Raw genomic sequence first — 16,410 nt, forward strand, 5'->3', positions numbered from 1 at the left:
CCCACATATTTCCGGATGTAGTGGGGCTGCCCACAATTGGAAATCCCATTGGCTGGCTGGTGGGATGGAAGACCCCCCCCCCCTGTTGGTGGGGGCGCGCTGCATCAGAAATGATGTGGCGGGATGAAGAATCCCGCCCATTGTATTTATGATGTTAAAGTTAGTAATACTATGTTAGCAATAATTTGTTTTTCATATACCATGTCCATATTTGTGCATGGAAACACACCTGGAGGAAAGTATCCTTTCTTCACAGGCTTACAAAATAAAAAGAAATTGGGGTTTCTGTGCGGTATCCTCGCAACAGTCACGGTCTGGTCGGCGATCGGTTCATTTCAAGAGCAATTAGGGATGGGCAACAAATGTTTTCCTTGCCAGCGATACTAACTTCCCACGGAAGACCATAAGACATTGGAGCACAATTAGGCCACTCGGCCCATCGAGTCTGCTCCGCCATTCAATCATGGCTGATATGTTTCTCATCCCCATTCTCCTGCCTTCTCCCTATTACCCCTGATCCCCTTATTAATCAAGAACCTATCTATCTCTGTCTTAAAGACACTCAGTGATTTGGCCTCCACATTGCCTTCTGCGGCAAAGAGTTCCACAGATTCACCACCCTCTGGCTGGAGAAATTCCTCCTCATCGCAATTTTAAAGGATCGTCCTTTTAGTCTGAGGCTGTGCCCTCTGGTTCTAGTTTTTCCAACAAGTGGAAACATCATCTGCACGTCCACTCTATCTAGGCCTTTCAGTATCCTGTTTCAATGAGATCCCCCCTCGGGGTGGTAGCACTGTTGCTTCACAGCACCAGGGGCGCGGTTTTGATTCCTGGCTTGGGTCACTGTCTGTGCGGAGTCTGCACATTCTCCCCGTGTCTGCGTGGGTTTCCTCCGGGTGCTCCGGTTTCCTCCCACAAGTCTCGAAAGACGTGCTTGTTAAGTGAATTGGACAATCTGAGTTCTCCCTCTGTGTACCCGACAAGGCGCTGGTGTGTAGCGACAAGGGGATTTTCAATGTGACTCCATTGCAGTGTTACTGTAAGCCTACTTGTGACAAAAATAAAGATTGCTATTATTATTATTATAAACTCCATCGAGTACAGACCCAGAGTCGTCAACCGTTCCTCATATGACAAGCTCTTCATTCCAGGGTTCATTCTTGTGAACCTCCTCTGGACCCTTTCCAAGGCCGGCACATCCTTCCTTAGATACGGGGCCCAAAACTGCTCACAATACTCCAAATGGGGTCTGACCAGCGCCTTATACAGCCTCAGAAGTACATCCCTGGTCTTGTATTCTAGCGCTCTCGTCATGAATGCTAACATTGCATTTGCCTTCTTAAATGCTGACTGAACCTGCCTGTTAAACTTAAGAATAACAGAAATAAACTCTGGACCGTTAGGGATGTGCCTTCGTTGAATATATTTAAGGCTGTGATAAGCGGAATATCGATCTCTCGGAGAATCAAAAAATACGGGGAGCGGTCAGGAATATGTTGAGGTAGAGGATCAACCAGACTTGCATTGAAGGACTGAGCAGGCACGATGGGACATGCGGTCTTCTCCTGTTCCAATGCCTTACCTTCTTTTCCTCTTATTTGTAGATGAATGCATTTTTCTTCGGGATCACCGTCTGGAAGCTGATTGGTAAATTTTCGATGCTGAGCACTGATGTTCCACACTTCAAGAAAGTCAGGTAAAGCCTTGTTGCTTTTTTCATTTGATTTATCTTCATTCTTTAGCTTTTCCCCTCCTTACTTCAGCTCGGCGAGTTTCCACCTCAGCGGAAAAGCAGCAACGAATGTTGCAGCCTGATTGATGTGCCATTTACCTATTATGCATGTGTTAACCGACTGACATTAGGTCCTAGTCCAACAGTTCTTCACATTTAGAATTCTCCTCCTTGTTCCTAAATGCTCTTTTATTTAGCCTCACCCCTCTCCGGCTCTGCCACCACCTCCAGCTCTAAGTCCTTCTGGCCTCTTCACTTCCACCATACTAATCACTCCATCACTGACAGCTGTGTCACCACCAGGGGTCTAGGACAACTCATCGCCACCGACTCATCGCCGCCGACTCATCGCCGCCGACTCATCGCCAGCCCAACTCATTGCCAGCCCAACTCATTGCCAGCCCAACTCATCGCCAGCCCAATAAAAACAGTACAGTCAACAGACTTCTTAACAGCGCTCTGGAGTGAATGGAATCTATTTAAACCAACAGACTTCTTAACAGCGCTCTGGAGTGAATGGAATCTATTTAAACAATTTAAGCCTATAGAAAACAAAGGACATTTTAACATATTTTGGTCATATTTTGAACCTAATCAATTTCGCATTTGTCGCTCGCATGTTCCATAACCCTGGTGTTTGTCAATAGATGTGGGAGGATTATAATGTTAATAAAGTATATGCAATATATATAGAGTCAATTTACTGAAAAATATGTTAAAATGTCCATTGTTTTCTATAGGTTTAAATTGTTTAAATAGATTCCATTCACTCCAGAGCGCTGTTAAGAAGTCTGTTGGCTGTACTGTTTTTATTGGGCTGGCGATGAGTTGGGCTGGCGATGAGTTGGGCTGGCGATGAGTTGGGCTGGCGATGAGTTGGGCTGGCGATGAGTTGGGCTGGCGATGAGTTGGGCTGGCGATGAGTTGGGCTGGCGATGAGTTGGGCTGGCGATGAGTTGGCTGGCGATGAGTTGGGCTGGCGATGAGTTGGCTGGCGATGAGTTGGGCTGGCGATGAGTTGGCTGGCGATGAGTTGGGCTGGCGATGAGTCGGCGGCGATGAGTTGGGCTGGCGATGAGTTGGGCTGGCGATGAGTCGGCGGCGATGAGTTGGGCTGGCGATGAGTTGGGCTGGCGATGAGTTGGGCTGGCGATGAGTTGGGCTGGCGATGAGTTGGCTGGCGATGAGTTGGCTGGCGATGAGTTGGGCTGGCGATGAGTTGGCTGGCGATGAGTTGGCTGCCGATGAGTTGGGCTGGCGATGAGTTGGCTGGCAATGAGTTGGGCTGGCGATGAGTTGGGCTGGCGATGAGTTGGGCTGGCGATGAGTCGGCGGCGATGAGTTGGGCTGGCGATGAGTTGGGCTGGCGATGAGTCGGCGGCGATGAGTTGGGCTGGCGATGAGTTGGGCTGGCGATGAGTTGGGCTGGCGATGAGTTGGGCTGGCGATGAGTTGGCTGGCGATGAGTTGGGCTGGCGATGAGTTGGCTGGCGATGAGTTGGCTGGCGATGAGTTGGGCTGGCGATGAGTTGGGCTGGCGATGAGTCGGCGGCGATGAGTTGGGCTGGCGATGAGTTGGGCTGGCGATGAGTCGGCGGCGATGAGTTGGGCTGGCGATGAGTTGGGCTGGCGATGAGTTGGGCTGGCGATGAGTTGGGCTGGCGATGAGTTGGCTGGCGATGAGTTGGCTGGCGATGAGTTGGGCTGGCGATGAGTTAGCTGGCGATGAGTTGGCTGGCGATGAGTTGGCTGGCAATGAGTTGGCTGGCAATGAGTTGGGCTGGCGATGAGTTGGGCTGGCGATGAGTTGGGCTGGCGATGAGTCGGCGGCGATGAGTTGGGCTGGCGATGAGTTGGGCTGGCGATGAGTTGGGCTGGCGATGAGTCGGCGGCGATGAGTTGGGCTGGCGATGAGTTGGGCTGGCGATGAGTCGGCGGCGATGAGTCGGCGGCGATGAGTTGTCCCATTCCCCACCACCAGCTTCTGCCCAATTTGGAAGTTCCTCCGCCAACATCTCCACCTCACTTTCCTCCTTTAAGCTCTCATTTTCACCAGTGGGGGGTGGGACCTTACTCACATAGGTGGGAAAAGTAAATGCAGCAAAACCATTTGAACTCAGTACTGAGTTCAGACAGGCACCAAATTCTCTGTGGCCAGTGCTTTAATCCACAGTGTGGGAGGTACAAATTGTAGAGCCATCATAAATGTACTTAATGGGCTGGTGACGCCTGTGGAACTATCAATTCCCAGCCCTTTAACAAATCTGTCAGTGAAAGCAGAAAAAAATCTGTTCTAGCAGTTTGTGGATTTTACTCGAAGGGCCATTATTATCTCAGTACTAATGGTTAGCTCCTTTTCAAGAGCTATCATTATTACAACATTGGGTTCAAAGTTCATGGTTTGATTGACAGATTGGACAGGTTATGAAAGGATTAGCTGTTGGTGATGTGGGAGGGTTTCCTCCGGGTGCTCCGGTTTCCTCCCACAGTCCAAAGATGTGCGGGTTAGGTGGATTGGCCATGCTAAATTGCCCATAGTGTAAGGTTAATGGGGGGGATTGTTGGGTTACGGGTATGTGGGTTTAAGTAGGGTGATCATTGCTCGGCACAACATTGAGGGGCGAAGGGCCTGTTCTGTGCTGTACTGTTCTATGTTCTATGTTAACACAGCCTGTCCAGCTCACTTGGCGAGACAGCTGGTTCGTGATGCAGAACAAGACGAGCGTCGTGGGTTCAATTTCCGTACCGGTTGAGGTGATTCAGGAAGGCCCCCCCGGTCTTCCCAACCTTGCCTGAGGTGAGGTAATCCTCGGGTTAAGTCGCCACCCGTCAGCTCTTCCCCTTCAAAAGGGAAAAGCAGCCCGATGGTCATCTGGGACTCTGACGACTTTGCCTCTACGCTAACATTGCAATGAGGGTCGAGTGGGTTTTCTGCCCTCTCGTGCGCCACGGTGGCAGCGGCAATGAGGGCGAAAGCACCCTCTGAGCTTGGAGGTGTGCACCAATAAGGTCGGGGGGGGGGGAGACAGCGGCAATGACTCAGGAAATATTTTTAATGGTGTTCGCCTCTTTGCAGATCGTTCACTTGCACGGCCATCGCTCAGCTGGTTATCTTGGGTGGCACTTGGATCCTTGGCTTTTTCCACTTCACAGAAGGAACCATTAGCATCGCCTACATATTTACCACAGCCAACAGTTTGCAAGGGGTCTTCATTTTTGTCCTGCACTGCCTCATGTCCAAGCAGGTAGGTGTATACCGAGTTCAGACAACCAAGATTCCGTGGTACCGCTGTCCCACCAGGGAGCACGGGTCAGTGGCAGGATCCCAACCACCGACCTGCCCTGCCCACGGGTATTCGTCTTCACTGCTGGTGGCGGGGAAGGGATGGGGGGAGGCGCAGGAGACGTGCCGTCACCCCTTCCGCACTTTTCAAGATGTTGGTGTCTATTTTTCCTTTACTCTTTCGTGGGATGTGGCTGTCGTTGGCAAGGCTGGCATTTGTTGCCCGTCCCTAATTGCCCTTGAACTGAGCGACTCACTCAGTCATTTCTGAGAGGCTGTTAAGAGCTGACCACACTGCTGGGGTGGGGGGTGGGGGGGGGGGGGGGGGGGGGGGTCTGGAATTGCCATGTAGGCCAGACTGGGTCAGGAGGGCAAATTTAAAGGCAGCACGGTGGCGCGGTGGTTAGCACTGCTGCCTCACGGCGCCGAAGTCCCAGGTCCGATCCCGGCCCTGGGTCACTGCCCGTGTAGAGTTTGCACATTCTCCCCGTGTCTGCGTGGGTTTCGCCCCCACAACCCAAAGATGTGCAGGGTAGGTGGATTGTCCACGCTAAATTACACCTTAATTGGGAAACAAATGAATTGGGCACTCTAAATTTATATTTAAAAAAAGGAGGGCAAATTTCCTTCCCTAAAGAACATCAATGAACCAGGTGGGTTTTAACAACAATTGAAGGTGATGTGACATTGTGTATAATCTCAAGCACATCAAGGGGTAGTGTAATACTCTAACCGACCACTAGATGGATTTGGGGAGCAGACCTACAAAAAAGAATGCCTCTCAGGCTTCTGGGTGAGTGTGTGAGGAGAGTGTAGAGAGATTAGGAGCAGAGCAGAGAACAATTTAAAATAGAGTGCATGAAACAGGTGTTAGAACATAGAACATATACAGCGCAGTACAAACATATACAGCGCAGTACAAGCCCTTCGGCCCTCGATGTTGCGCCGACCTGTGAAACCCCTCTAAAGCCCATCTATACTATTCCCTTATCGTCCATATGCCTATCCAATGACCATTTGAATGCGTTTAGTGTTGGCGAGTCCACTACTGTTGCAGGTAGGGCATTCCACGCCCCTACTACTCTCTGAGTAAAGAACCTACCTCTGACATCTGTCCTATATCTATCTCCCCTCAATTTAAAGCTATGTCCCCTCGTGCTAGCCATCACCATCCGAGGAAAAAGGCTCTCACTGTCCACCCTATCTAATCCTTAGTATAGTGTAGATTTTAGTTTGGTTATAATTTTACTGATTTTAAGACTAGGGATCAGACTGTGTTATAAGTAGTGCAATAAATTTAGTTTTATTTATTAGACATAGCTTTTTGTGGTCTTTGTGCACACTAATCCTTCCTGAGTAAGAGCAGCACGAGGAACACCACCGATCATTTCGCAGTCACCATTGCCAAGACTTCTGAATTCCAGATTTAGTCATTGAACTTAAATTCTACCGGCGGCTGTGGTGGGATTTTGTATTGAGGTAACTCTGCCAATTAGAATTGAAAGCGAATATTGAGTTCTTTAAATCCAGGTTTGTTCCGCGAGGGAATCACTTCTCCACCAACATCCGTGACACACAGGTGCCAGGCGATGACCATCTCCAATAATAGAGAATCAAACCATCGCCCCCTTGACATTCAATGGCATTACCATCACTGAATCCCCCACTATCTACATCCTATGGGTTACCATTAACTGGAAACCTAACTGGATTAGCCATATTAATACCGTGGCTATAAGAGCAGGTCAGAGGTCGTGAACCCTGCGACAAGTAAGTCACCTCCTGACTCCCCAAAACCTGTCCGCTACCTACAAGGCACAGGCCAGGAGTTTGATGGAATACTGCCCACTTGCCTGGATGAGTGCAGCTCCAGCAATGCTCAGTAAGCTCGACACCATCCAGGACAAAGCACCTTGCTTGGTTGGCATCCCTTCCACAAATACTCACTCCCTCCACCACCAATGAAAAGTGGCAGCCGTGTGTATCATCTGCTAGATGCACTGCACTAACTCACCAGAGCCCCAACACCTTCCAAACCCACGACCTCTACCATCTAGAAGGACAAGAGCAGGAGATCCATGGAATGCGCAGCTAGGCCTCACGGTAGCATGGTGGTTAGCATCAATGCTTCACAGCTCCAGGGTCCCAGGTTCGATTCCCGGCTGGGTCACTGTCTGTGTGGAGTCTGCACGTCCTCCCCGTGTGTGCGTGGGTTTCCTCCGGGTGCTCCGGTTTCCTCCCACAGTCCAAAGATGTGCGGGTTAGGTGGATTGGCCATGCTAAATTGCCCGTAGTGTAAGGTTAATGGGGGGATTGTTGGGTTACGGGTATACGGGTTACGTGGGTTAAGTGGGGTGAGCATTGCTCGGCACAACATCGAGGGCCGAAGGGCCTGTTCTGTGCTGTACTGTTCTAAGGTTCTAAGGTGGTTACCTTGCAGGCCGCGGCAATGGCGTTCCGTGTCTGGGAACCCCTGGTCCCGAGGGTCACCCCGACACCACCACCCATCCCGTAATCACCCCTTGCTACTCCCCTGGCCCTGGCAGACAGCATCGCACCCCCCCCCCCCCCCCCACCCCGCCCTCCCCACATCCAGCCATGCCAGCGGCAGGACGGGCAGCCCACGGTCGGGCCTCTGGGAACACGACCTACCTCCGCGCTCTCCCTCAGCAGCCGCGGCACCTGTTTCCCCGATTTTCAGAACCGCACGTGAACCTCGCCGTCAGAAATTCCTCCTGGCGGAGGCGGGGTATCACGGGATCCCTGGAGAATACCGGAACGGGTCCGTCAATGATATGCCAACGGCGTTCGCTGTACGTACGCGGTAGAATGCATTCAGGCTGCTGCCGAGGCATTGGAGCGTGGCATTCCGTCAGGCTGATGTGCGATCACTATTCCCGATTCCAGGGTCGTCCGACGGAGTATCCCATCTTTTTTTTAAAATTTAGATTAGCCAATTATTTTTTCCAATTAAGGGGCAATTTAGCATGGCCAATCCACCTACACTGCACATTTTTGGGTTGTGGGGGTGAAACCCACGCAGACACGGGGAGAATGTGCAAACTCCACACGGACAGTGACCCAGAGCCGGGATCGAACCTGGGACCTCAGCGCCGTGAGGCGGTTGTGCTAACCACTAGGCCACCGTGCTGCCCTCGGAGTATCCCATCTTGTCGTCTTCCGTAATCAGTTGAGGAAGACAACTCTCTTGAGCTTTCTGATAGTGAGAGAAGACAATCTTTTGAATAAAAACCTTCGGACCCTGATAATAAACGGGTAATTGTAACCTAGCCAATCAATTATTTGACAGGTTATTGGGAAGAAGGTCACCTTGCTTGGGGGAAGGGCAGTTCCCTTTGTCAGACCCAAAATAAGTGTCTGCCGGAAGTAGTTATCTTGAACTCAGGTGAGGGCGATTTGCCAGGGGAGCGCTCCCGATCTGGGGCATCCCCCAAATTGAGGATGTGGTTATAACCTGATTCAAAAGCATATGAAGGCTGGGTAGGAGGGAACGTGGAGTTGAGGCCGCAATCAGATCACCCGCCAGCTTATTGAATGGCGGAGCAGGCTTGAGGCCTACCCCTGCTCCTAATTGGATGTTTGAACATAGAACATAGAACAGTACAGCACAGAACAGGCCCTTCGGCCCTCGATGTTGTGCCGAGCAATGATCACCCTATCAAGCCAACGTATCCACCCTATACCCGTAACCCAACAACCCCCACATTAACCTTATTTTTTAGGACACTAAGGGCAATTTAGCATGGTCAATCCACCTAACCCGCACATCTTTGGACTGTGGGAGGAAACCGGAGGAAACACGTATGTATTTAGGGACACAGGGACAGGGGTAGACCATTCAGACGAAGAAGGAGGAATCGCTTCTTGTCACAAGTAGGCTTCAAATGAAGTCACCGTGAAAAGCCCCTAGTCGCCACATTCCGCCGCCTGTTCGCGGAGGCTGGTACGGGAATTGAACCCGCGCTGCTGGCCTGCCTCGGTCTGCTTTGAAAGCCAGCTCTTTGGCCCACTGTGCTAAACCAGCCCCGTCAGGTCCCACAGTATTGTTACAGCTGGGGTGGGAGCAGCAAAAACAGTGGGTCTGGGTGGGGGGTGGGGGGGGGGGGCTTACTGACAACACAGGCTTTTTACCTCAACAGGCCAACAGGGGAGAGCAGAGAGTGACTGGGGCACAACGAGCCTCTCAGGTCGGCAACCTCTCATCTTCTTTCCTCTCCCAACAGGTGCGCAGCGAGTTTCTGAACGGAATCTCGAAGATCACCAGAATGACCGACCAGAGGACAATTTTTACTGTAAGGACCTGATGATGCAATGGGCCATGGGTTACTAACAGCATTCGGGTCCTGGGGAGAGTGGCGGGGGGGGGGGGGGGGGATTTGTCAGCATGTGTTTAGGAAGGGGCAGCGTTCCGAGGGTGGTACAATCGGTGTGGGTGTGGAGGTGCGCGCTGATGAGGTTCGCGGCTGGGGACAATGCCTTACGGCGCCTTAATGTCTAACTGAGGGTACTGACCAATCTCATTCGATGACACATATTTGTTTTATTGTAGAGATCGCTGGCAGTCCAGAAAACAGAAACATCGGTCAATACTCCGTGCTGAGGGCCTTCAGCGCCCCCCCACCCCGGGCTGTTTTGCCTCTCTTGTGCTTTTCACTTTCACCGGGAGCTGGTACAGTCTCACGGCACGTGTGCGATGCCCTTTCACCTCAATCTCCCACATCGCTCTACTTGTACTACAGCTGATGGCGGATCGTCGCCCCTTTAATACATGTCCCCCCCCCCCCCCCCCGCTCCCCCTCCATTCGATGACCTCCCCTCTACCCATCATCCAAACCGAAGCATTTCCTTCAGCATCGAGCGTACGTGTGACTTTCGGAATGTCATTGCGACATGTGAGGTCTCGAACCACCCGTTCCATTGTGCTTCACCCCCCCCCCCTCCAATAATCCTTTCTGATGGACAGCGGAATCCGGATGTGCAACAGCAGCGGTTCAAGGAGACGGCTCACCACCACCTCCCCGAGGGCAATTAGGGACGGAGAAGAAAGTGCTGGCCTAGCCGCCGATGCCCCGGCCTCTCGTGAATGAATAAAAAAAGGAGGCACGTCAGCTTTTTTCCCCCATTCACGTCCACCTCACGGTATTCTGGTTGTTAGGCTCGAACTTGCTCAGAGGCCGTGGTAACCCGTCCTAACCACGGAAGAGGCTTCCACCTGAATTTCTCATTGGAAGAATCGACGACTAGCTTATCATTCTGACCCCCTGGCGCTTGGGATTGGTTTCACCAGCAACTTCAGGAGCGAAGCTACCTAAGATTGGTCAGGGCTTGTTGACATAGGAGTTTACAATGGTGATTCGTGACCAAACGTTGTGACTTTGGAATGCAAAGTCTCATCACAGAAACTGTGCAATTATTAACCATTATAAAGATGTATATGAATCAGCCAATGATCGTCATGTTTGTAAGTTCTGTCCTTTAGTCGATAATGGGCTAACTTTACTGGCTGAGTAATTTGAACATAATGGAAAGTTTGCTTTCGTTTTTGAGGTTACAATGTGACGATACATATTTACATTATATTGTTTTGAACTTCTGAACTGAGATTGAGACCATTAAAGATCACAAATGTGTGTTGCATAAATATCCAATTGCTCCTTGTTCATCTCCCACTTGCTTTGAGGCCGGCTAACAATCAAAATAAACGCCCATTTCTTTGATTGATTTTCATCATTTTTACCTCAGGTTTTTTTTTTGGGGGGTGCTCCAGGTTTCTCCGACCCCGATTGGCTTCTGCTTTTTTTGTTGCCGAGAATGATGAAAACAATCGGACGGGTTCAGCTCCCTAGATCGACAGTGAAAGGTCAGTGGTGTCTTGGCTTCAATAGGCCGGGATGGCTTACAATTGACATTTGATGGCAAGGGCAGGTCGGATTCTGCGCAAGAGTCACAGGTTTGACGGCGAAGGGCGTTGCACGCCAATGCCAGTGAAAATGTGTGGCCGTCGATTACAATAATGACCCAAGCAGGCAACGGGTTTAGGTATTTGCAGGTGCGAGACTTCCTGAGAAAGCAGGTTCCGGCCTTCCCTCCGCTGCCGCCACGGGGGATACAGGACAGAGTAGTCTCCAGTACCTGGGGGGGGGGGGGGAGGGGAAGGTTTCAGATATTTACCAGGAGCTTTGGGAGGGGGGAGAAACGCAGGTGGAGGAGCTTAAGGGCAAGCGGGAGGACGAGCTAGGTGGAGAGATAGAGGCGGGTCTCTGGGCGGATGCCCTAAGCAGGGTTAATACCTCTTCATCGTGCGCCAGGCTGAGCCTGATACAATTCAAGGTAGTACACCGGGCACACATGACGGCGGCTAGGATGAGTAAGTTTATCGGGGTAGAGGATAGGTGTGTGAGGTGCGCGGGAAGGCCAGCAAATCATGTCCACATGTATTGGGCATGCCTGAAGCTTAGAGGGTTTCGCTGAGGCAATGTCCACGGTACTCAAAACACGCCGAGTCCGGAGGTGGCGATCTCTGGAGTGGCGGAAGATCCGGGAGTTTAGGGGGCGAAAGAGGCCGACGTCTTGGCCTTTGCCTCCCTGGTAGCCCGGAGACGGATCTTATTAATGTGGAGGGACTCCAAGCCCCCGAGTGTAGAGTTAGTGGGTCAGTGACACGGCTGTCTCCGGCGCCACCACAGTCGGAGGGAGAACCGTTCCGCTGGCCGGGGGTGGGTTGGGGGGACTGGTGGTGGGGGGGGGGGGGGTGGTCCTGTGGTGGTGAGAGGAGTTACCGGGGGGGGGGCACTATTTGGCTGGCCGGGTCCGCCTGCGGCCGGCACCATGTTGTACGGCGTGACCGCTGCAGGTCGTCGCATTGCACATGCGTGGCCACGGATCCGGCAATTCTCTGCCAGTTTCTGTCGGGAACACTGGGGGTTTTACATGGCGCGGCTGCGAGCCCCCCCCACCGGGCAGAGCACCGGTGCGGGGGCGCCGCTGACTTTTTCATCGTAAGACTAGACATATGCTCCAGACATGGCCTCAAAGCCCGGCGAATCCAGCCCTATGTTGTTTCCCAGCTGGAGATGAATCGCCGCTGATTTGCACTCGCATTGGGAGCGAGAATACAGAGCTCATTCACTATTTCCTTACCATATAAATTTATGCAGGGTGGGAATTGCGAGGGATTGCCTCGCAAATCCTGCCATCATGCCCCCCCTTCGAATTGGCAGACCGAAAACGAGGACCGGAGATTAAGTTCTCTCGCTTCACCTTTTTCTCTGCAGAAAGCACTTAGTTGCGTTTGATGTGGTGCAAGAGCTGTCGATCATAGCTGGATGTTTATAAAAAATGCGGTTGGCTTCATAGCTGGGTACTTGAGATCCATTCAAGCGTGAAGGGAAATGAAATTAAACAATCCAGACACTGGCTGTGTGTAAGTTGTCAATCACAGCCGAGTAAATCCAACTCCCATTGATCAGAATGAAAGCCGCGCAGATCAAAGATCTGAGGGTGTTTAAACCCAGCTGATGTGGCTCTCCCTTTCTAGGAATTTACAGGTGCTGCTTCCTCTGCCTGAGCCAGCAGGTGTATTGCATAGGTGAGTTTTAAGGCAGCGATATTTTCGCTACTTTGGCCTGGACTGCTCTCTGGCGTCCAGGCAGGGGTTTCTGTAATGGAGGTCCTCTGGTGGGGGTTTCTGTAATGAGGGGGACTGGTGTGGGTTCTCGTGGGGGTGGGATGGGCCGGATTCGCATTGTTGGAGGAAGGGGGGGGGCCTTCCGATCGACTTTGGAAGCGTCTCCCTTGAAGAGTTATCCCTCGGCCCACCCCGGGATCCACCACGGCAGGGCCACGCTGGGAGATATCTGCACCAATTCCCGCCCAGGTGATCCCCGGCCCAGAGGACCGGAGATTCCGACAGAAGAATACGGTTCCCAGCCCATTAATAGGATGCGAATGGGTCAATCTGATCTATTTGTATCCTCCCGCTGTCACGGGGGAGTGAACCCCGTTGTCGTTGCCAGCGGGGGACCAGACCAGCAGATCGGGATCGGCACTGGATTTCTGGATGACGCTGGATTCTCCGCCGCATCGGGAACTCCACGACGGGAGGCGGAGAACCGAGCCCCTCCATAGTTTAACATGGGTATCCAGGTGCCTGACTGACAGCCCAGGCATCCATTACTCCTGGTGTTAGCGGCCTAGCTCGATCGTGCAGCCCTGGAAATCAAATCGACTAAATTGTGGGCTCCTTCCAATTGGTTACCTGAAGGGACTACTCTGCCTCTCAAATGTTTCCTGATTTTTGGCCAGTCAGTGAGGGAAACTCTGGCACCGGTTCTCATAGGCCCCCTCTGGACTTCGAAATCATGGATCCCTTTCCACAGCCTTACCTATGCCCAGATGGGAACCCATTGCCCCCTGGGCTCTGGGAAGTGAGCTGTCTAATAGACCTCTGTAACTGTCCCTCTAATGGTTGCTAAGTTGTAGTGCACTTACATCAACCCCTTGTGTATATACAGTGATGCACATCACCACAGTAACCACCTTGCGACTAAGTCGAGTTGTGCAACATGCCTTTTGGGTTGGATCGAATTGGATAATACTTTTTGCTTGATTTAACCGGACGGCTTTGGGTTGCACGAGTGTTACCCTTTTATCAAATGGCTCTGGGGCAAACTCCGTGCCCTCTATCTCTCTCCCCCCCCCCCCCCCCCCCCCCCCCGCCACCCCAACTCCCGATTGGCCCAGGGCCCTCTTCGCACTCTCGACACGAGCGCCATTCGGAAATCAAAACCGATCGATCAGCGACCGGTTCTCTCCTAAAATGGCCGACAGGGATCGGTGCTGGTCCTCTGGTTGGCGTACAGGTGTTGGCGTCACCGCCTTCCCAGGAGTAAGTCGGGATGGGAACCAGGTGCTGGCCTATCCAGCAAAGCCCCCGCATCTTGCGAAAGGGTGACAAATAAAAAAGGGGGGGGGGATAAAATGGGTCAACCGCAGCTACTCTGAGCCCCGCCCCCTTGTTGTCACGTACCTCGAGACAGGACGCGAGGCCTACTGCCGGCGGCAGACGTGTCCACGAAGCCCCCGAGTGTTACCGTTTAGTGTCCGAGAGCCTCATCTCCCAGTAATGGACTCGCATTGTTGTTCAACAACACTTGTGCGACACGGAAGCGCAGGACGACCCTGCTGGAAGCGGTGGGTTATTAATGGCGCAGAGAATCTTCGGCCCCGTTAAGACCTCCGCCACCCCCCTCCCCCCCCCCCCTCCCACCTCCCCCGGCATTTCTCACTCCAAAATGGCCTCCCTCATTCAGCGAGAGTGCGCCAAGCTTTCGGACCGTAAAGACTGTGGTGACTGCCACCGCCTTGCCACAATAAAAGGGTGATGCTTCAGGCCCGGAACCTTCTCTCTCTTTTATTTGAAAGAAAACTGGCGATAAGGCGAAACCGCGGCGCAAAGGGAAAGGAGAGTTGCGGCGGAGGGTGCAAAACGCAGCGGTTTTTGAAAAAGAAAATACATTCTTCACCAAAAATAATCAGTAAATAAACAGTTATCCAGGCTCATCGCCCACTGCCTCACAGACGAGGCACAGTGTACAGGAAAAAGAATGAATGTTCACAGAATGACAAAAGCAAACATTTTTTCAACGTGAAGGTTTAAATGCTGAAACCCGGGAGGGAATATTTACATTGAATAACCAGAGAGCCGCGAAGAGGCGGTCGATCGTACCCTCGTGTAGCTCCCCCTGCTGGTGTGCTCCGAGGAGACAACTCTCGAGTGGCCAATCCACCTTCCCCCGCCTCCCAGCTTCCTCTATCTTCAGAATGGCGGCATGGCGGCACAGTGGTTAGCACTGCTGCCTCGCAGCGCCAGGAGCCTGGGTTTAATCCTGGCCTTGGTTTCCCCCCCCCCCCCCGTCTGCGGGGGTTTCTTCCGGGTGCTCCGGTTTCCACCCACCGTCCAAAGACGCGCAGGTTGGGTGGATCGGCCACGCTGAAAATTGCCCCTTGGTGTCCAAAGATTCACAGGTTGGGCGCAGTTATGGGGACAGGATGGGGGAAGTGGGCCTAGGGAGGAGGCCCTTTCAGAGGCTCGGTACAGACTCGATAGGCCGAATGGCCTCCGTCTGCACTGTTCTTTCATGCCTGGGTTTGACCTCAAAGCCATGGGCAACAATGGGGTGGATATGGGCCAGACGCCCGTTGGAAACCAACCCGCCCACGGGCAGGGTGTTAAACGCCCGCCCGACTCAAACCCGCCCCAAGTGGGGAGTCAATCGAAATGGAATCTCTCTCTCCTTCTGGAACAAAACTCAAAACTTGTGAACATTTACAAACATTTACAAATGGCGGAATATAAATATATAAACGGATAAACCGAACAGCAGTTGTTAATCGGTGGGATTTGTCTCCATAAATAGCAGAACATTGCTTTAAAAAAATAGTTTGTACAATTTAACATAACAGCATATTATAACACTAGTACCCAGCCGTTCCACCAACAGACCTCCACACAGTTGTTTCATTTCTTGCCTTGTTCTATGTGGGAATTGTTTTAAGTCCAGTAGTTACCTTGAAAACCGAGCCCGACAGCACTTTTACTCTTTTATATATTTCTAAAGTGGAATTGTATGTTGGGATTCCCTCATGTGTCTACTTTCCGCACCCTGCCCCCATTCTTCAAGATGTCGGAGGTCACATGCTTGGGTGGTGCTATTGGTAAAGCCTCAGCTCTGGAACTGGTTTATTCTGGCCCTTGGGATCCCAGTCAAGCTCTTGCCACTTTGGCCTCTCTCCACCCAGAATCCTAAGCCCACTCTTCCCCTATCCGCCATACCAATTCATCTCAATTCCTTCAGGAGACGGCGGTCACCGCTGAAGTGTTGGCTTGTGTAGACTTGAGAGGTGAACAGACACTTCCAACACTGATAAAAGTTCAACTCAATTTTATTAACTAACTTCTAACCAACTAACACACGATGACTGTGGGTCTAAATGATGCTAACTTAAACTAGAGACCTAAGCCTTGTCCGAACCAGTTGATTCTCTCAGCACGTGGTGTGAGTCTGTGCTGGGCTGGATGAGTTCCTGTTACACTCAGAGGCAGCACCCAGAATGAGCGGGAACCCCTCTGCCTTTATAGTGTGTGTATTCTAACTGGTGATTGGCTGCGGTGTTTGTACATGTTGATTGGTCCCTGTGTGTGTCCATCAGTGTGTGTCTGCACCATGACGTACTGGTGTATATTATGACAACCACCCCCCTGTGCTCAAATTTGAGGAAAATGCCTGCGGGAATGGGCCATTCGGCCCCTCAGCCATTAGGTCATGGCTGATCTGTAAGTCAGCGCACCCATCCTCCCGCACTCCCTTCGCCA

At 51.9% G+C, this 16,410-nt stretch overlaps 1 protein-coding gene across 1 annotated transcript in view; it reads left to right on the forward strand.

The window, feature by feature from the left end:
* The window catches only part of LOC119957061 (adhesion G protein-coupled receptor E5-like), a 74,602-nt gene extending 63,849 nt beyond the window's left edge, over positions 1 to 10,753 (forward strand). The window contains exons 15-18 of the mRNA XM_038784688.1: positions 1,605 to 1,696; positions 4,809 to 4,977; positions 9,260 to 9,328; positions 9,586 to 10,753. Coding sequence (XP_038640616.1) covers positions 1,605 to 1,696; positions 4,809 to 4,977; positions 9,260 to 9,328; positions 9,586 to 9,636 — 381 coding nt within the window. The 3' untranslated portion in view covers positions 9,637 to 10,753. The remainder of the gene's footprint in view (positions 1 to 1,604; positions 1,697 to 4,808; positions 4,978 to 9,259; positions 9,329 to 9,585) is intronic.
* The last annotated feature ends 5,657 nt before the right edge of the window (positions 10,754 to 16,410 follow it).

The sequence above is a fragment of the Scyliorhinus canicula genome, chromosome 25, assembly GCF_902713615.1.
Source record: "Scyliorhinus canicula chromosome 25, sScyCan1.1, whole genome shotgun sequence".
In the NCBI taxonomy this organism is placed as follows: domain Eukaryota; kingdom Metazoa; phylum Chordata; class Chondrichthyes; order Carcharhiniformes; family Scyliorhinidae; genus Scyliorhinus; species Scyliorhinus canicula.